Genomic DNA, 20,658 nt, shown 5'->3' on the forward strand with positions numbered 1-20,658 from the left:
ATATTATTATTATTATTATTATTATTATTATTATTATTATTACAGCACAAGCCTCTTTGTTGCCACCGTGGTTAAAGTGTGTGTGTGTGTGTGTGTGTGTGTGTTTGTGTGTGTGTGTGTGTGTAACAGTTGTATAAACTGTTATACACAAGGCTTTGGAAAAAGCTTTTCCGTTTTGTATCACATTCGGGTTTTTCAAAGCACCGGTTTTGAAAGGGCTCTTTTAAGTGGTGAGTTTATGGGTACTCTCTCACACACACACACACACACACACACACACACACACACACACACACACACACACACACATGTTCAAACTCACCACTCTATTGCATTATGGCCTGTGTTGTACTTCTGAGCTGAAGTAAGGTTTGTGTTTTCAGTGCTGTGAAGCAGAGAAACGGGTTTAGTGGAATATAAAATCAAAAGAAAAGCTGTTTTTACTTATCATATGTACATTACAGCACAGTAAAATTCTTTCATCACATATTTCAGCAATGTTAGGAAGCTGGGGTTAAAGCACATGGTCAGCTATGATAAAGTGTCCGTTGAGCACAAAGGGTTAAGGGCCTCACTCAAGGGCCCTAAAAGTTTCAGCTGGGCGATACTGGGGCTTAAACCACTGATCCTCCAACCAGTAACCCAGACCCTTAACCACTGAGCTTCCTATTCCTTTAAGTCAAGTCAAGTTTATTTCTATTGCGCTTTTCACAACAGACATTGTCTAAAAGCAGCTTTACAGAAATCAGCAGTTAAGGTGAACGATGTGTGTTTATCTCTGATGAGCAGACATGGCGACTGTGGTGAAGGAAAAACTTCCTTAGATGTCATGAGGAAGAAACCTTGAAAGGAACCAGACTTATCTGGAGTTTCAGTGTATCTTGTGTTTCTAGCTAAAATTCAGCAGGTAGAATGAAATGAATGGATTCTGTAGATTCTGGGAGGCGGAGGTTCGTGCACATGTACATGCATAGGGATCTACGAATCAAGGAGAAGACAAAGGCATTCGACCTAAAGCACCTTTTAGTTTGGTAGAAAGAAAGATTTGATGTACAACAGCAGCAAATCGTTAAATAGTTACATTTATCTGGGGTCAGAAATGATACAGCGCCCTCTGGAGCACAAAAAGTTAAGGGCCTTGCTTAAGGGCCCCAAGAGTGGCAGCTTGACTCCCTCACCTTCTGATTAGTAAATCAGAGCCTTAATCACTGAGCTCCATCAATTCCTCCATTGAGTCCTTGCATGGCAAAAAGAAGCATCAGGGAGTTGAAAAAAATCACGTTTTGTGCTTTAATTCATCTTGGAATTTGACCGAATGCACCTTTAATTGGTTAGAAAGAAAAATTCAATGTTCAACAGCAGCAAATATGAAGAGGCGGATAAAATGTCTCAGATAAAGTGTGCTGTCTTTCGCTCTCTCGCGCTTCTTATCGAAGCCCCCCACCTTCGTACTGTCAGCACTCTTGCACTCTCCAACATCTGCAGTCCAAACAGATGTCAAGCTTCACCTCACACAGATATTAACTTTCCTCTCTCCCTCTGCTTCTTATCCCATTTCTCTTCCTCTCGAAGTTTTCATCGTTTAAACTCCGCCGGGAATGGGGCTCGTGTCAAGACGAGGCCGAGATGCCGAACTTTCCTGGTCAATCCGTCTTTTGTCGTTGGAGTCGGCGGCCAGCCGGTGCGCCCCACTCCGTGTTTGGTGATTCAGCAGAGCGGAGCGCCGTTTCCCTCTCAGTTTATTTGACTTCTCTGCAGTCTGAGCCGAGGGCCCGCATGACATTTTAGCCCTGTGCTCACTCCTTCAAATAAATTATCCCAGCGAAACGTTCGGGCTCGTGCTACGCGATCAGGCGCCAACTCGGGTCACCTGGCGAAACTTTGATTAAATCTTGATCTGGACTGTAAATCATGTTGGATCCGTGCTAGTGAGGCCATCTGGCCTGTATAAATAAAGTGATTGTGAAAAGATCTGGCGAGTTACGAGGCGTCTCGGCCGAGTACACGTCTCGTTCTGTCACTCTTCTTGTACAGTAATTTAACATCGCACTTTACATGCATGCTAACATGAATAGGGCAAGGTGGTCCCTTTGTGCTTCAGAGCCCTCTAAACGAAGCAAGCATGATCATTAGGGACATCAAGGCACCCTCAGAAGAACAAAAAGGCACAACCCCCTCCAAACAACCCAAGAGCTCCTGAGGAGCCTGAGCTCTGAGAACCCTGATGCAGTTTCTCAGGCTCATTGTCTGTCCATCATAAGAATGTTAGGACACCCATTAGAGACTGACAAGGACCTCTTTCGGTCTGTCTCCAACCCTTTTACCTCCTCTGTGTAATTCTTTCATGTGGCCCTTTTCCTTGGTAAAGGAACGCAGTGAATGAATTCAGGAGGGAAACTGTGTTGTGGGGTTCCATACTATGTTTAGCGTCTCCTGCACTCCAGCTTGGGTTTCTCAGCCTTTCTGAAACGTCTCATGACTTCATTCACATTTGACATTTATGTAGACGCCCTAATCCAGAGCAACGTACAATGATGTCATTCATACAGCCGAGCAGCTGTAAGGGCCTTGCTCAGGGGCCCAGGAGTGACATCTTGGCGATAGTCATGACCTTCAGATCCGATGTCCAATGGCTTAACCACTAAGCTACCATCTTTCTGAAACTTCACAACCAAATACACAGATGTTTGTGGAAGAACTTTTCCTTTGCGCTCAGTTGGGATTGTCTTCTTAGGTTACATCATATGAATCAAGACAAAATTTGAAGAAAAAATGCATATTTTTGCTCGACGTTTTGGTTTTCTGTCCACACTGAGATTGCGGGTTTTTTTCTTTTTGGCACGGGATCACATTGGTTTTTGAAAAACATGTTTTTTGCCATGTATTGGAAAAACAGAGATATTTCAAAACAATGTACTTTTACATTGTCACATGACCCATTCGATGATGTGAGACATTCAGCTTGAAAGAAGCTGCAAAATGATTGTCACTTTCATACCCTGTTTATAGCAAAAGCAATAGAAAGTGAATAAACGCTTAAAGAAAATTAAGAATTTATAAACAGTATAAAGATGTGACCGTTTTCAGATATTTGAGTGCGGACAAGCAGGTTTCGAGAATCCCAGTGTGGACGGAGAGCGTTTTCCGATCTGCAGTCTTTGGATTTCTGATGGATTAAATGCATATACTTGTCACATGTACATTAAAACACAGTGAATATCTTTATTCGCAAATACCAGTAATGTTAGGATGCTGGGGCCAGAGCTCAGGGGCAGCCATGATGCAGCGTTCCTTGAGCACAGAGGGTTAAGGGCCTTGCTCAAGGGCCCAAGAGTTGCAGCTTGGCGATATCGGGGCTTAAACCTCAGAGCATTGACCATTGGGTTACTGATCGACCTTCTGATCAGTATCTCAGAGCCTTAAACACTGACCTACGTATTTGACTTCAAAATAAACTAGGAGACCCAAACATGTTCCAGCATGGCATCGCCCCTGTGCACAAAGCCAGCTCCATGAAGATCTGCTTAATATTTGTTGCTCCCAATAAAAGCAACTGTTGCACAGTAATACAGAATTTTTGTTTGTTTATTATTTATATTTCGTCTTGTAGCTATGATCATGTTATGATAAACTGAGACATATTGTAATATTGACACGACCTTTTTCCCCTGCAAATAATAATGTATAAGTTCTGTGCATGTGTTCTGTGTATTTCCTTTAAAAAAAAAAAACGAACTACAGAATGTCTTCTTGAGAAGAAGAGAGAGGAGGAAAGGATGTGGTGTTATTCAGGGCAAGGTTTTTACCCTGGAATCCATGGGTCAGTGTTAATGTCAGTGGACTTCTGCTTGTACAAAGGGTCCTGTGGCAGAAACATTAAGCTAATTTATACCTCTCACATAACACGTCCATCTCCAGGAGCCTGGCCGAGGATTGTTTGTAGTGCAGAGTGCATACGTCTTTCAGTTGTAAATTAATCCCCCTCTCACATTCTCTCTCTCTCTCTCGCTTTTCTCTTTCTTTCTTGTTTTTTCTTTTCTCCTGCAGATGGGATGAACTGCATGAACAAGGACCATGGCTGTGCTCACATCTGTAGGGAGACTCCAAAAGGTGGTGTGTCATGCGAGTGCAGGCCGGGGTTCGAACTGGCCGAGAACCAGCAGGACTGCAGATGTACGTACCGTGCTGTGTTCACACCTCAGAAGAAAAAAAAAAAAAAAGACAGCTTGACTATATACATGACTTTAATTTTTTTTTTTCTTGAAGACATTCATTTCTTTTGCTGTAGACAGGTTATGTATAATAATAATAATAATAATAATAATAAATATTCACTTAATCAATATTTAAATATTCATGGAAAGGAAAAAAACTATGCAAATTTATTTTTCAGAGAATTTTTACAGCTGTTCGGTCCTGACTTTAATTAATATACATCTAAAGTATACAATCTATATATTTTCAATTCTGTTAATTGAAAATTGTTATTAAATTTGAACTAAAATATTTTTTTTTACGTGTTAAGTCCTAATAATAATAATAATAAAATAAAATAAAAGAAATTATAATAAAAAAATAATAATAATAATAATAATAATTAGAGGTCAACTTATTAATCAACCGATAGTTTTTAAAATGGATACTGGATTTAAAAAAACGTAAAATGGTACTAAACATTATAACAAACATGAAACAGCACTGAATCATAAAAATGTGCCAAATGAAATAAATATGTATATATTTATTAATAAATATAATTATATAATTGCTAAAATTTTAAATAATAATTATAATATAGCGCTCTTCGTGCAGCGTGCAGTCTGGCATGTCAATAGTGATGATAATTATAGCGTGATAGCAATCAACTGTTGGTGCCGATCGAACGGCAAAAACGATTAATCAGTCGAACTCTAATCATCATCATCATAATCAGAATAATCTTTATTGCCAAATTTCATGGGTTGCATGTACAAGGAGATGTTGGTGTGCTGGTGCTATAAAAATATATATTTAATAAATAAATAAATAAAATAATAATAATAAATAAAGATCAAGACGTTACTATACAGGTAAAGTGAGGCAGTGCAAATAATAATGTATTCGAGGCAGTGCAATGATAATTATTTTTCCTGAATAAGACAAAAATCATCAAAGTTAATAAGTTAATAAGACAAAAAACATCATAATCCTTTTATTATTAATAGATAAAAATATTTGTAGTTTTAAACATCTGTTCCAGATTTACCTTTTATTTGGGTCTGAATTTCCCATTTCCCATTAGTGTCTACGTTTTACAGTAGTAACTGAATGATGACACATAACGTGATACTGTGCTAAAAAGTTTCTGAAGTGTTGACAATATCATTTTGAGGTGTGAGCAGCAGTTTTCTACAATAGTAAATAGAGTTTTCCTGTAATGAGATTTTTATGTGGAAGGAGTCTTCAGTGCTTTATAAAACTCACAGGTTTCCTTCATAGGAAAGTCGGAAAAAAAGTTAGAAAGGCTGGTAAACAGACTGTTTTGCTGCTATAACATAAATTATATCAATTAACATACTTAAAGGTAACTATAAATGGATAAAAAAGGAATAAAAGGTTTATTGGCGAATCATTGTGGGATAATGGTGTAAAGACACATTTCCGTTAATGTGAAATAATCATTATCAGCTTGAAGAAATCCTGAGGGCTTTTCAGGTGTGTATTCAGGACACGTGAAAACCTGGAGCCGCTGGAAGATCCTGAGATTAAAGGGTTAATATGTGTAATGTTTTCCCACAGCTATGATATAATGGAATGCTGTTTTGACCAGCACTTTGTGGGAAAAGAGCAAACTTGCAACACTGGTGTGTTTTGAAAGAACGAGTGGGGGGTGATTTGGGATTAACTGAAGAATGACTTCGCACTGTATGTGGGAACAATTTCAGCATTTTAATGCAATAATAAACACTACATGCTCACTTTCAATCCGGAAGTGCGCACTGGCCAAGGTGTGGAGATACCACAGCATGTTTACACAACTCAAATTCAACTGCAAACCCATTCTCACTCTTATTCTAAATACAAGTCAAATTTTAGAATGAGAAAGAGAGGATGGAAAGAAGAAAGAAAGAAAGAAAGAAAGAAAGAAAGAAAGAAAGAAAGAAAGAAAGAAAGAAGAAAGAAAGAAAGAAAGAAAGAACGAAAGAAAGAAAGAACGAAAGAAAGAAAGAACGAAAGAAAGAAAGAAAGAAAGAAAGAAAGGAAGAAAAGTACGAAAAGTCAGAAAACAAAGAACAAAAGACAGATAGAACAAAAGAAAAAGAAAGAATGAAAGAGAGGATGGAAAAAAGAAAGAATGTAATATGTAAGAACGAAAGGATTGAAGGAAGGAGGAAAGAATGGAAGAATGAACAAAGAAATTAAGAATAGTAAGAAAGAAAGAACACAAGACAGAAAGAAAGCAAGAAAGAAAGAAAGAACAAAAGACAAAGAAAAAGACTTGTCACAGATATAAAAATGTGTAAAAGTATCTCAAAGTAGAACAGTAGATGGGGTGTAAACATTTGCACTAAATTGTATGTATGTAAGATTTACTCACTTTGTTTACATGACGAAGAAATTCATCAGGACAGAGAGAGAGAGAGAGAGAGAGAGAGAGAGAGAGAGAGAGAGAGAGAGAGAGAGTGTGAGACATGATGGAGCGTGTGAGATGTGATGGAGAGTGTAAGGCGTGATGGAGAGTGTGAGACGTGATGGAGCGTGTGAGAAGTGATGGAGCGTGTGAGACGTGATGGATCGTGTGAGACGTGATGGAGTTTATGATATGTGATGGAGAGTGTGAGACGTGACTGAGCGTGTGAGAAGTGATGGAGCGTGTGAGACGTGATGGAGCGTGTGAGACGTGATGGAGAGTGTGAGACATGATAAAGCATGGGGGATGTGATTTAGCGTGTGGGATGTGATGGAGAGTGTGAGACGTGATGGAGCATGTGAGACGTGATGGAGCGTGTGGGACGTGATGGAGCGTGTGAGACTTGATGAAGCACGTGAGACATGATGAAACGTGTGAGACGTGGTCGAGAGTGTGAGATGTGATGGGGCGTTTGAGACGTGATGCCGTGTGTATATGTCTCTCATGGTCTCTCATGGTCATTGTGCATTACCAGTGACGTGTAACTATGGAAACGGCGGCTGCCAACACACCTGTGAAGACACGGACACAGGTCCAGTGTGCGGCTGCCATCAGAAATATGCTCTGCATTCAGACAGCAAGACCTGCATTGGTAAGTCATACACTTTCACACACACACACACACACACACACACACACACACACACACACACACACTAAAAGAAAGTTATTAAAGTCAGTCATCAATTTTAATAATCTATGTTATGTCTAGCTGTGAAGGTAGCTAACTGTTAGCTAGCTAGCTCAGTGAACAAAATAGCTGATGAGGAACCACATATGAGGTGTAGTTACTCAAATAACTAGTCATTAACTAATTATACACTCTAAAAGCTAAGTTACTAGTCAGCGCACTTAGCTAACGGTTCTGATAATCAAATAAATGTACCAAAATATACTTAAATTAGAAGTTACCTAGTTGGTTAGCTAACATCAGTGATGGCTGAATTCACATCTTTCAATGTACGATGTAACGAAGTTAGCTTGTTGATTAGCGAATTACTTACAATATACGCTAATCTGGCTAATACCTAAGTAACTCGATAATGATATTGATGAATGAATCATTGTTGGGGACGTGACGTTGTAAATCACGCATACTATAGTGATACCCGCTTAGCATTTCTGCTAGGTAACTAGCTTTTATATAGTGATTAGCCAATTCGATGCGCAATCTTCAAGTTCAACAGGTGAATGAGCGGCTAGCTAACTTAGCTAATTTTGAGTAAATGAACTACGGTGGTGTAATTTTACAGCTTAGCTTGTGTGACCTATGCAAGCTAATTTCCTTGTTGTTAACTAGCGAAAGCTAACAGGCAGGCCAGTGTTGGAGTTAAAAATAAATTATTATTTATTTTGCAAAAACCTTTTAATGGTTTGAAATATGAAGATCTGGAGAGTGTGAGATGTCAAAGGAAATGATGCTAATGAGCTTTAGATAGGATTTACCATAGCTAATTATTTTTCTGATCGTCATTGTTATGATTTCTCTCACACCCACACACACACACACACACACACACACACACACACAAACATATAAATCTAATTTTTACACACATTATTAAAGGAAAGAAAGCATTAACTGCTGTAGCTTTCGCTCTGGACTTTGAAGGAGAGAGAGAGAAAAAAAGAGGGAGATGTGGAAAGAAAGATGGAGTTGGATGAGGGACAGAAGGTAGTTTAGGGGAAGATGTGCTAGGTGAAGGAAACTTCATCATCACTGAAAGTGCAAAACACATTTATCATCCTCATAACGCTGGAAAACGCAGCCAGCCATCAAGTGGAGTTCTGCCATATCCACCGAAATGGGAAAACTTAATCCACCATGTGGGCCTAACCATATTCACCCCTGATGCCTCTAAAAACAGGAGGAACGCTCTACTTTTTAATGCCTCTGTCCTTTTTCGGAATTTTGCAAAACTAATGGACTGTTGCAGGTAAGTCGATTTTTTTTTCACTCTTATTTTTCTTAGCTTGTGTCTCCGTGCCATGTTTGGTTTGGAAGCCTTTTTCATATTATAATATCTGCTTCCAGAACATTCTACACAGGATATCTGCTTTCTCGGATGTAGCGTTAGTTGCTCTCAGATCCCTCCTGCTTCCTTATTGAGCTTTCAGAGATTGCTAAATCTGTGGCCAGATACAGCCATCCAAAGTCTGTTCCTGTGCCTATGTGATTTTTATTTCTTTATTTTTTAATACTAAAATTGGCCATTCGTCATGGGTTTGGTTGTGTTTGAGTGCAGAATGTTCCAGAAAGTGGACCACGGGGTTAAACGGTGGTTTTGGATCTGAAACTGTTGTGCTATAACATGCTAGAGTAGTTTGAGTGGATTAACGCTGCGCCTCGGGAGATTTTTCGGACACTTTGGCGTCTCAACCTCACAGGAAGGGCCTCATTGAGCCACAGCATGGTACATATCTCAGACAAATCCAGACTAAATTATGATGTGCTGAGTGCCAGCACATTTAAAGGGGTCCATCTGATGTCACATTTACTACTTTTGATACACTGGAAAATTAAATTGCAATGCTTTGTGTGAGGTTTTAACCATTTTCCTTACTTATCACTGTTGATGTTTTTTGTTAAACTGTATGATGAACTATTCCCTGTTTACCTGTCCCTGGACTGATGCCCCCATGTGGCCTTGCAGAGCCATGAGGAGACCATCTACCTGTCCCCTGTCCTGATGCCTGCTGTACAACTCATCGCAGTCTTCTCTTTCAGCAAGGGCGATGCAAATGGCCGCAGAGAGCAGAAGAGGAGTGTAGAGACTGATCCCTTTCCATCTCTATCTCTGTCTTTCTGTCTATATTCCTCTCTGGCTGCCTCACTAGACCCCTCGCTGAGGTCTGTGCGAGGTGCTGTGTGGGTCGAGTCCTTCCCTTTTGTCTCTAGCATTCTCCCTTCCGCTAGTAGTGTTTCCTCACAGGCTCCTTAATGCTCCTCCTGTTTCTCCTGCCCTAATCTGGTGAAAGTTCCTGATTGCCTGTCTTGTCTGCAATTCAAATAAAAAAAGGGTATTAGAGACAATCACTGCTTGAAAGGCAAATAAAGTCATCAAGACTTCTGAGACAACAGATACCTCAATTGCAGCCTGCATCATGGTCAGAAAAGTAGCCAATCAACAAACTAGCTTCACCCCCTTTTTGCCCGCCCCTTTCAAAAAGCACCTAGCCAATGGCCTGTCCTGATCCTCGACCTTTCCATCAAGCATGCCATACAGTAGCCTCTATTGAAAAGAACATGAACGTGACTAAACGACACCGAAATGCAACACTGCACCTCAACCTCATCTCGCACTTCCTGTTTCCTTGTCTTGCCAATTGCATGTCCTCTGCCCTCTCTGTTGCCCCATACTGTCTGCTTCCTCCGTCCCTCGCTGCTCTTCTTCCTAATAACTCATTCGCCTGCATGAATATGTGTGCAAATATTTTTCTCTCCTTCTTTTTTATTTGGTCATGTCTTCCCTTATGTATTGGTACCAACATTATAAGTAACCCCTGATCTCACTCCGGTAGTGCCTTTGTTATGGTAATGCAGTAGATTATTAATGAATTAATTGATCGTCTGTTTCGAGTTTCCCTTATCAAGTGCTTGCTTTTTTTTTGGTTGGCCCTTATCATGAGCCGATCGTAGATGAATCCCAACCTTGGAGATCCCTTGGTTTTTTTTCTCTTTTGAATCTGTTAGCAATGATACATCCTGGAGGCTAAACAGAATTTTAGATCCCACTGACCTTTGTTTTGTTGATTGGCCCTTTATATGAGTCTAAATTTAATCTAGCAGAGTCCCGTGCTGGTGCACCTGCATGCTTATTAACCATCAACACAGTAGAGCCCAGTTTGCTCAGAAAACCTAGTTGTCCTGTATTGAATCGATGGTCAAAGCCAGTTGTGATGTGTTCCATAGACAAACAGGCAAACAGCGCTACCCCCAGAATTCATCCACCTCCTCTTCACATCTCCTCTTCTCCCCACTCCTCTCAGCATGTCACTCCACCCATCCTCCCACCGCCGGTTCCTCTCATGCGCTCCGGCCATGAGAAGGCACTTTTCTCCATCCCTTTTTACCATGTCGTCGCTCCCTCACCTTCTCCTTACTACGGTCTTCATGTAGTATCGCGCTGGCCTCGTTCATATCCTCTCATCGTACCATTTTCAACTCTTTTCATTTTTCTCTACCTCTCCTCTCTGTCACTGCGGTAATCAAATGGCCGTTTGATATGGAAGACTGCAATGGCAGCATCAAATTGTCAATGTCAACGAGAACCCCTTCCTTCTTCTACTTTTTTTATTTCCCTCAAATCCCTCCAGTTTGATTTATCTCTCATGTGTGTCCCTCTTTCTCATTTTTCATGACAACTTCCGAAGGCTGATCTCTTTTTTTTTTTTTTTTTGGGAGAGTTTGACTTGATCTTTTATATATTCATTAATTTCATTAACACTCTAACAGGGTTTTATTGGCGCTTTTTTATTTTTTATTTATTTCCGCAGCTTTTTGCTTCTTGGCTCTGGTTTGTGCTCAAACGCCAAGAGGGTCAGGCAGTGTGAGTCTGGGTGTCCGAGCTGCGGCGACTGGGAGCAGGACTGCCTGTTAGCCCGTCTGTGTGTCCCTGTTTGGATGCTCGGACAAACTGACATGGGATCAGTCTAGCCTGCTCTTCAGGAGGCCTGCGAGCTGGGTGCCCAAGGCTGGCTGGTCTATGGCAGGGCTGTCTGTGCGGGGCGATGGACATTGGGCTTCTAATTAACCTACTGCTCCCTGTTTGTCCTCTGTCACTTGTGTTTTAGAGAAAGATGAGGCTGCAATTGAGAGCTCTGAGTTCAATACCACGTCAGTAGCTGATGTGGACAAGCGGGTGAAACGGCGTCTACTTATGGGTAACTCCTTTCTTCCTCTTTCTATGTGTTGCCATGGCGCTTGTGCTTATTTCCCCTTCTACTCTTTACTTTTCTTTCTGTCCTTTTGATTTGTTTTGTTCAAATTGTTCTCCAAACCCCTCGCCAAGCACCACCATTCTTGTTTCTGTGTCCGACAAAGCCTGAGAATAGACCCTCTAAACATGACAAGGTTCCTTCTAAACTTTCCCAAGCCTGCTCCCAACCCTACTCGATTCCCTTGCATAGGAACAGTTTTTTTTTTTTTTTTTTTTATAACCCTTTTACTTCTGTCAGCTCCCTGTTCCTGTTGCATTTTAAACACGTAACAAAGACATTTGGTTTTGGCTATTTCTTTATTATAGCATTGTACGCAACACTTTTTCTTTTGTACTCTATTTCTTTAGGTCTTTTTAATTGTCTTGCGTCAACCACGATTGGCCAGATCCTCTTTTATACATTTTTAGACCAGGAATATAGATGCAATATTGTAAAATGGTCTAGAGATACTTCTAGACCGAAGGAAGAATCCCAAATTGTAACATTTACAAAGAGCCAAATTCCTAATTTATCCTCATTACTGAGTCGTTGCTGATTTAATGGTCTAAATTTAAAAACCCTTCCTGACCTGCTGTTCCTCAGCCTTATCTTTGACTAAGGCCAGACTGCTACTACTGTAAAGCTCCACTGTTTGAGAAAAGATAAAAGAGGCAGGCCTATTTGAAACTATTATCACTTGGAATGGGATCCTGAAAACGCTACCAGGTCGCTTTAATCCTTCAATTCCCAGTGTGACAACATTAAATGGACCAAAGTATTGGGACACCTGACTTTTCCAGTTATATGTGGTTCTTCCCCAAACTGTAAGCACAAAGTTTTCCTTTATTTGAACTAGAACACATAAACCTGTTCCAGCATGACCATACCCCTGTGCACAAAATGGAAATGGAAAATCTCCTGCTATAAAGCTCTGACCTCAACCCTTATTGAACAATGAATGTGAACACTGACTGCACCCCCACGCTTCCTTACCTCACCTACATAAGTATCTGAATGAGCACAAATCTCCACAAAATCTAGAAGAACATCTTTTCAGAGGATTATGATTACAGCGAATGGGGACCAAATGTGGAATGGGATGTTTAAAAAGGTATAAAGATCAATCTTATGGTCAGGTGTCCACAAACCTTTGTCCATATAGTGTATGTGTGCCGTGTATGCTGGATTCTCCTGGCATGTTGTGTTCTAAATAGAATTCACAAAACACAGAACTCTGCAGTGATTTGCCACTGGCAACTATCGACAGTCCTTTCGTTCTTTCTGCGAACTCATTATATACATGTAGGTGAAATGTGGGTTATTTGGTAAAAGAAATCCTGAACCAACATGGCTCCATTTTATACTTCAGCACAATGCAGTTCCGTCTGGGATGAAAGCGGCTCATTGGATCCGACTTCTCCGTACAACAAGAGGATGAGTCAAAGCGTACGTCCGAGTTCTGTGTTATTTAGATGACAGACAGTCGTCTGGAGTGATATCTTTAATGGAAAGACCTGTCCAGTCACCGCACCTGAATCCTATTGAACTGCTTTGGGATGAAGAAGAAAATCTCCAACTAGTGAAGAACATCAAGGTTTTTTTACGAGTTTTACAAGAGGCACAGCAACATTTTAGCTGAATGTTGCCAAATAGTGTGTAAAGGTGTTATTCATGCTAAGGGAGAAATTTATAATGAAAATAAAGTTGAATATTTAGACATTTATATTGACTTGCCGAGTTTATTGCAAAGAAACAAAAGGTACATGCATGCGTCTCTCAAAATCCATAAACACTCAGTGTCTCCAAACTCAGTTTGATCTTTAAATCGTTTTAAATGATTTAAAGTACAAAATATCCAGTCAGTAAAAGGAAAATATCGATCTTCACGAAGAAGCCAGACAAGTGGAACAGGAACACAGTGTTTTCCCTCTGTCTCTCTCCTTTTACTACTTTTCTCTCTCTCTTGATATCACATATTAATGTTTCTCTTATCATTTCTTCCCCTTTAGCAGAGAGCTGAACCAATAACCATCTTTTTTTTTCTTTTGGGACCACAGAGATTTTTAATCTTTATGTATAAAACAGGTTTCTTGCAAGGCCCAGTGTTTGAACGTCTCTTCTCTTCTCACTCTACTTCAACTGTTTCTGTCTGTATGTTTTAACTTTAATTGTGGTTTTGATTGATTTTAAATAGGGATTCAAAATGTTTGTTTCAGATTATTAAAATAAATTTATTTATGTTAAACTATTATTTTAAAGATCTACCAAAAGAATTGGATTGTACCACCTAGAAATCAAAACCTGTCAATATATAGAGTTTCCTGTAGAGGACAATGTAAAGGAACCGAAGAGCTGGAACTATAGATCCAATAAGCTGGTACTATAGAGCCAGTGAGCTGGAACTATTAGCTGGTACTATAAATCAAATGAGCTGGTTATATAGCTCTAATTAGGTGGTACTATGAGCTGGTACTATGAACTGGTACAATAGATCCAATGAGCTGGTACTATAAGCTGGTACTATAGACCCAATGAGCTGGTACTATGAGCTCTATGAGCTGGTACTATAGATCCAATGAGCTGGTACTATGAGCTGGTATTATAGATACAGTTAGTTGGTACTATGAGCTGGTACTGTAGCTCCAATGAGCTTGTACTATAGATCCAATGAGCTGGTACTATGAGCTGGTACTATATATCAAGTGAGCTGGTACTATGAGCTGTACTATAGATCCAGTACAATAAGCTGCTGCTATGGATGAGCTGGTACTATAGAGCCAGCCTTAAGAACTGATGAAGAGATATGGAAAGCCATGAGTTCTACTCCCAGTACCACCAAGCTATGATGGGTTCTTAAGCAAGGCCCTTAACCCTGAACAGCTCAGTTGTATAAATGAGATAATTGTAAGTTGCTCTGAATGAGGGCATTTGCCAAATATCTTAAATGTTGTGCTTCATTTGAGATTTTTTAGGAAGTGGTAGCTTAGTAGTTAAGATGTTGGATTTTTGATCAGTAGGTCGTGAATTCAATTTCCAGCACCACCAAGCTGCCTCTAATGTGTTCTTGAGCAAGGCCCTTAACCCTGAACTGCTCAGTTATATAAATGATAAGTTTTAATGAGAGTGACTGCCAAATACCATAAATTTAATCAACACCTTGTAAATAATTAGTTTTGAGATCCCAGTAGTGTGGTGGTTGAACACTAAATGATATCAGCCAAGCTGATATTACAGAGATGAAAGCGAATTTCTCCTTCTGTGTTATTAAAATCACCTCTGCTAAACTTGGCTGCTTCTGAGTAATACTCATGTCCAAGTTGGAAGGATCTGATTTAACCACTTCAAACGTTAATTGCTCAGTGCCTTTGCCAAACCTCTCGGGAAGAACGTTACACTCGAGTCACTTTCCAGTTCATCAAGACCAGGAATGTACTTTATACTTACTATACAATTCTATCTTGTAATTTGTATTCATGATTACAGTCCTAACAGGTACTTAGTCGTGATTTATGGTGATCGTCGGACAGGAGGCTAGGCCGTCACTGCTAATCCAAACCAGCTCGGATAATCTTCAACTGATGTCATTTTATAGCCTTTTATATTGTTCGTTGGATTTTATGAGTTTATTGCACAAATATGCTGGAAGGCAGGGTGGTGTGTGTATGAGTAACAATGCTGTACCTCAGGTTTGTGTTAGATTTGACACTCTGCGCTCCCGCTTCAGTTCATAACCCTGTCATAGCCGCGGTCAACAGCACCAGGATGCGACCAGTCCTGGCACATTAAACTGGAAACTCGGCATCAGTGGAAAAGTCTTCTTCTGTGTAGCCATATTAATGTGCTGACAGAGAGTAAGGCGAGAAGTGAGAGTGAATTTATTGTTCATTAAGGTGTTCATTAAGGTGAGTTTCTTAGCTGTTTCGGAAAGTAGTTGTTTGGATTCATATGGGACAGCGGTGGACATTAACAAAGTAAATGTAATTGGTTACTGTACTTAAGTAGCTTTTTCACATATCTGAACTTGAAGTGTTTCCATTTGGCGAGATTTTTCTTGAACTTCATTTCTGCATTTCAAAGTAAAATATTTTACTTTTTACTCAACTACATTTTGTGAAATCAGTCGTTTCTTTTTATTTATGTGGATAAAAAACTTTAATCAAACACACAGCGAGTCACCAATCAGGATCGAGCGCACGCTCTGTTTTACACGTGTTCTGATTGGCGATTGGTGTATCTACTGATCACCAACATACAATTCAGCGTCATTCAACAGCAAGCAGAACATTTACAGAGGAATAAATGATGAAGGAACTCCAGACTCGAACTCGCCACAACACACACGTGACCTTTTTTACACCATTTATTTAAAGTAGTTGAAAAGAAGGTTTTGTGCTCATGATGATTGTAATGGAAATTAATCAGAGTCATTGATATCATACTATTAATAGATCAGTGTGCTGAGAGTCACATTTGAGTCTTTTCACATAAACTGAGGTGATTAAGTAGAGTCTTGTGATAAAAATGATAAAGGAACATTTGAGTTATAATAAATCACAGTACTTTGGATACTTAAGTACATTTGAAGGCAAAAACGTTTGTACTTTTGCTCAAGTGAAAGTTTAAAGGGACATTTTTACTTTTACTGAAGTCACATTTTAGTGTTTTTATAACTCATGGTTTGTGTACCAATACTGTTAATGACGTAATGACGTAAACTATACATTAACCAAACATGAGATTCAGACTCTTTCTCCAGTTTCTCCAACCATCTACAACTAGGCCTGGTTGGAATTAACTTTCTTACTTCCACTTTTAACTTTTGATTGTTTCTTTCTTTTTTTTTCAGCTAAAACTTCTTCCACAGTAACCTGACGACCTGCCTCAACTTTATTTTGCCATTTAACCTAACGTTTTATTCCCGAACTTCTTTTTTGCTAATGGTTTGTCTTTATTTGCAGAAATAAACCTTTTATTATGGAATCATTTCTGTACATTACACTTTATAAATAGGTGATTTGTTCACCTGATGAGTACAGTGCCATGCACTACACACTTAAAAATGAGTTCTACTTGGAAAACTGTTATATGGTTCTACAAAGACATTCAGAGAATTCCTCCAGAGAGATGAAACCTTGTTAGCGTAGCGTTAAACAGTCTATTTCATCACTAAGCCGGATAAATTTTAAAATTTTGCCGTCGTGACGCTCTGCATCCACACGCATCGGTTTTTTAATCGTCTCCCAAAAGTTGCTCATCCACACTGAAAAGTCTGAAAATGCTTATATCCCTGTACTACTCATTAGTATAACGTGGGACCCTTTGAACTTTGTCGTATCTGAGGAAAGGCACCGTCACATGACCTAAAATCTGTCTGCGTATACAAAAACAAATAAATTGAAAATGTATTAATGTGGACGTGTCCTAAAAGTCACATTTTGAATGTCTGTATCTGTTCTAAATGTGCCTTAAATTAATACTTTTAAAATTTTTAATACTCTCATTAACATGGTCATGGACAAATATTGATGCTTTATGCAAATGTATGTTCAATTATTAATGAAACCTAACTCAAAATATAAATATTCAATAGTCTTGTAAATATTTGAAAGTTTTGATGGTGTTTTAAATGACATAAATCATCAGGACACCAAATGGAACTTTTGCTGTGTTTCCACACGGACAGTTTTAATTGACGGATGTGCGCATCATAAAACAAATGTTTAGTGATTAAAAGTTTTTTTTTTTTAATGAATGAAGGTGTTTTTTAATCTCGCCTCCGTGGAATTTAGTGTATGTTTTTCACCTCCTGGCTGTGAGGAAATCAACATGGACACAAAAGCAATGCATGACCATGCCCAAGAATTCTTCCCCTACAAACTCATATAGAGCAGATACAAACTTTTGATGTATATTGGGGCTTAATTTTATTGAGTGAGACCAATAAGGGACCAAATATAAATGGGTCCTTCTGCAGAAGTATTACATGGACAAGACCCTGATATACTGAATATGCTTGGATTATTTTGTTGTGACAGTTGGTCTGAGAAGGCTTTTTTTCCAAGGGCTTCAGTGGTAAGACACCGAGGCACACAAGACTAGAAGACCGAGAGCACTAAATACATTTTACTGGGGGAAAAAAACCCTATTTATCTTGGACATACTCACCTTCTCTTAAATTAACCCCATACCTGTTTGCAAAGCCCAGGCAGGTCTACAGGTTTGATGGAGATGAAGCACAAGGTGGAAGGAGGCTACCACCCTCCATGACCCAAAAGCTATGGTATATCCGACCAGAATTTCTTTCCTCTATTGTGTATCTCCTTTGCATTGCCAAACATGAACAGGAAGCATCAGCCGTAACTACCTTTCTTTGGGAAGGAATTGACCCTGGGGGCACACGTTTCCGGGGCATCAACACTGCTATGCAAATGATATATTTGCGTTTCACATGGTCCAGGTGCTGCTCTCTCTGGATCCTCTGGACCCAGTAAAAAGGTCCTCAGAAATTTTGAAATTATCTTGTGCTAGAAAGAATTTGACATGTTCCAGGAAAGTGTCAATCGTGATCTGCTTATCTATGGGAGAAGAAATAAGTCAGTCTTCTACATAATTATTAGATACCAGACACCCTTGGATTTTGGGACACCTGAATATAAGATTGATATGTGATTTCTAAACATCTTATTCCACCTCTGGTCCCTATATGCTGTTACAGTAACCTGTACTCTTCTGGGAAGTTTAATTTATTAGATGGAGATTTGGAGATGTGTGGAGATTCATTCAACCACATGGGTTGTTGTTGTTAGTGAAGTCAGGTACTGCTGTAGGTGAGGTTAGTAGGCCTGAGGTGCAGTTAGTGTTCCAATTCCTCTTGTTCAAAAGGGTTGAGGTCAGAGCTGTTTAGAAGACCTTCCAGTCCAAGCCGTGCAAAACCATATCTTCATTTAGCTGGCTTTTTGTCATGCTGGAACAGGTTTGGGTTGGGGAAAGTTTTATGCTCCTACAATCAAATATGTCTATTACTATGCACTTGTGTGCCAACTTTTAACCAAATATGGCTGGAAAAGGCTAAATACTTTGGTCCATATAATGTATAAAAAAGTGGTTATAGTAGAGGTTTTCTTTTCACCCGTACACACCAGCATGATCAGCATGATTCTTGAGATTCATGCATATTCTGGAAACCTCTGCAAACGACGTTAAACCATGAATTGCTTCTTTGCGTTTCAACTAAATCCAAACTATTTTAAATCTGAATTTTATACAGTTTCACACTTTATACTCGGTTCATCCTTTGCCACTGTCGCTTTCGGGAGGAACTCACACAGGATCATTGTAGAACCAAACAAGACCTCTTGTGCAAACAGTTCCAAGTAGAACCTTAGAATGAATCTTAAGTCTTAAGAAGTGTTTGTGTTTCATAAAAGATTGTGTGTATTAAATGAATGTGTTAAAAATTAAAATGTGTATGTTAAATGTTTTATTTTAATGACAAATATTCAATTTACAGCAATTTTCTACTACTGGCAAAGTCAAATGAATTTCTGGGGGGGTTTGGGTTGAGATCAGTCACATAACAGACGCTTATACTGTATTTCGTGTTCATGTTTTTCTATTCAGATGTTAATGATGTCAGTATAATGGACATGTTGATTTCACCTCAGTACATCATAACAGGACGTGTATGACAACATGAAATTTAGGTATAATGTGTCCTTTTCCTGACTTTCCTACGATCCGTATATAGATATGTGGGTGTGTATGTGTGTGTGTGTGCATATTTACCCAGAGACCTGTGCAGTAAATAATGGCGGATGTGACCGCACGTGTAAAGACACGGCCACCGGAGTGCGTTGCAGCTGTCCAGTCGGCTTCACCCTGCAACCCGACGGCAAGACCTGCAAAGGTCAGTTTGTCCTTGTGTATGTCTGTGTATATTATGTGTGTTTTCATGTCTGTGTATATCGAAATGTTGAGGAACGTTCCACTTTTTTTTTTTTCCTTCTCCTTCCAAAACCCGTCTGGATGTCAGGGAGCAATTTTACATTTCCTGTATTTAGACTGCGAGATTAAATTGCAGGTACGCCAGGGGTAGGATTCTTTCGCTGGAGATAGTTAGGTAGCGCCATGTGCCTACATGAGTGATCCTTAGCCAAGACCAACTTGATCCACGTCTCCACGTCCTGCTCTTTCGTGTGGAATGGGTTCACGGTTGTTGTTGTTGTCGCTCTGGCGGCGAAGCATTCCCGCTTCCGGAATCCGTCTCTGACGTCAATGGCCGCGTATTCAAAGATAAGTTAGCGCTAAATGATCTCGGCACGGCGGGATGGTGGGTTCTTTCTAAACAAATGCCACAGGAGAGTGGGAGAGGGGAACGCTGGATAAGTGCTCACTCGGGCCATTGGAGTGTGTGCTTTATCTACGTGCAGAAAATTCCAGAGTTATTGGCCTGCTGCTTTGTTGAAAATCAATAAACAAATTGCGTATAAGGGTGCTCAAGTCAAAGCGGGACTTTTGAGTTTATAAAATACAATTATTTTTTACAAACATTTATACACTTATCCCAGCATTTAACAAACAAAGATTTTCAGTACGTCTGAACCATCCTGGGACATCCTGCTTCACTTCTTCATCCGAGAACCACCACAATCATCACTGACGGCCATCTTTTAAACGCTTACACCCTTCAGACGTCTAACTGCGGCTAAGCGTCTCATCACAGTACTGTGTTGGAAATCTTCTGTAGATATCTGCAGGGTTTATTCTTTTGTTCACAAGAAACTTTACCACACGCTGATCAGTGCTTGCACTAATACTGTGGTCTGCCATCTGGATTAACGGCCTCTGCTCTGCTGACATGTGCGCCATCTATCGGTAATAGGGCACACTAGCCACGTACTACTGCGTGTAGCCGCGCCATGCTAGCATCCATTTTTATACCTGTAACTTAAAAGTCTCGGTTTGACTTGAACACAGAGTCCCCTAGTTATGATGGTTAGATTTTTTTGATCTTACAATGACTATACTAAGTAAAATATTTAACGTTTTTGCGCAGACGTAGAAGCGTA

General features: G+C 39.7%; 1 protein-coding gene across 4 annotated transcripts in view; it reads left to right on the forward strand.

Moving 5' to 3' along the window:
• The window catches only part of scube1 (signal peptide, CUB domain, EGF-like 1), an 89,659-nt gene that overhangs the window by 46,264 nt on the left and 22,737 nt on the right, over positions 1 to 20,658 (forward strand). For 2 of the 4 annotated variants that reach the window (XM_046873016.1, XM_046873017.1), the window contains exons 5-8: positions 4,048 to 4,173; positions 7,146 to 7,262; positions 11,465 to 11,554; positions 19,380 to 19,496. In XM_046873016.1, coding sequence (XP_046728972.1) covers positions 4,048 to 4,173; positions 7,146 to 7,262; positions 11,465 to 11,554; positions 19,380 to 19,496 — 450 coding nt within the window. The remainder of the gene's footprint in view (positions 1 to 4,047; positions 4,174 to 7,145; positions 7,263 to 11,464; positions 11,555 to 19,379; positions 19,497 to 20,658) is intronic. The other 2 variants (XM_046873018.1, XM_046873019.1) reach the window with 1 other exon arrangement.

This window comes from Silurus meridionalis, chromosome 18 (genome assembly GCF_014805685.1).
Source record: "Silurus meridionalis isolate SWU-2019-XX chromosome 18, ASM1480568v1, whole genome shotgun sequence".
Taxonomy (NCBI): Eukaryota; Metazoa; Chordata; class Actinopteri; order Siluriformes; family Siluridae; genus Silurus; species Silurus meridionalis.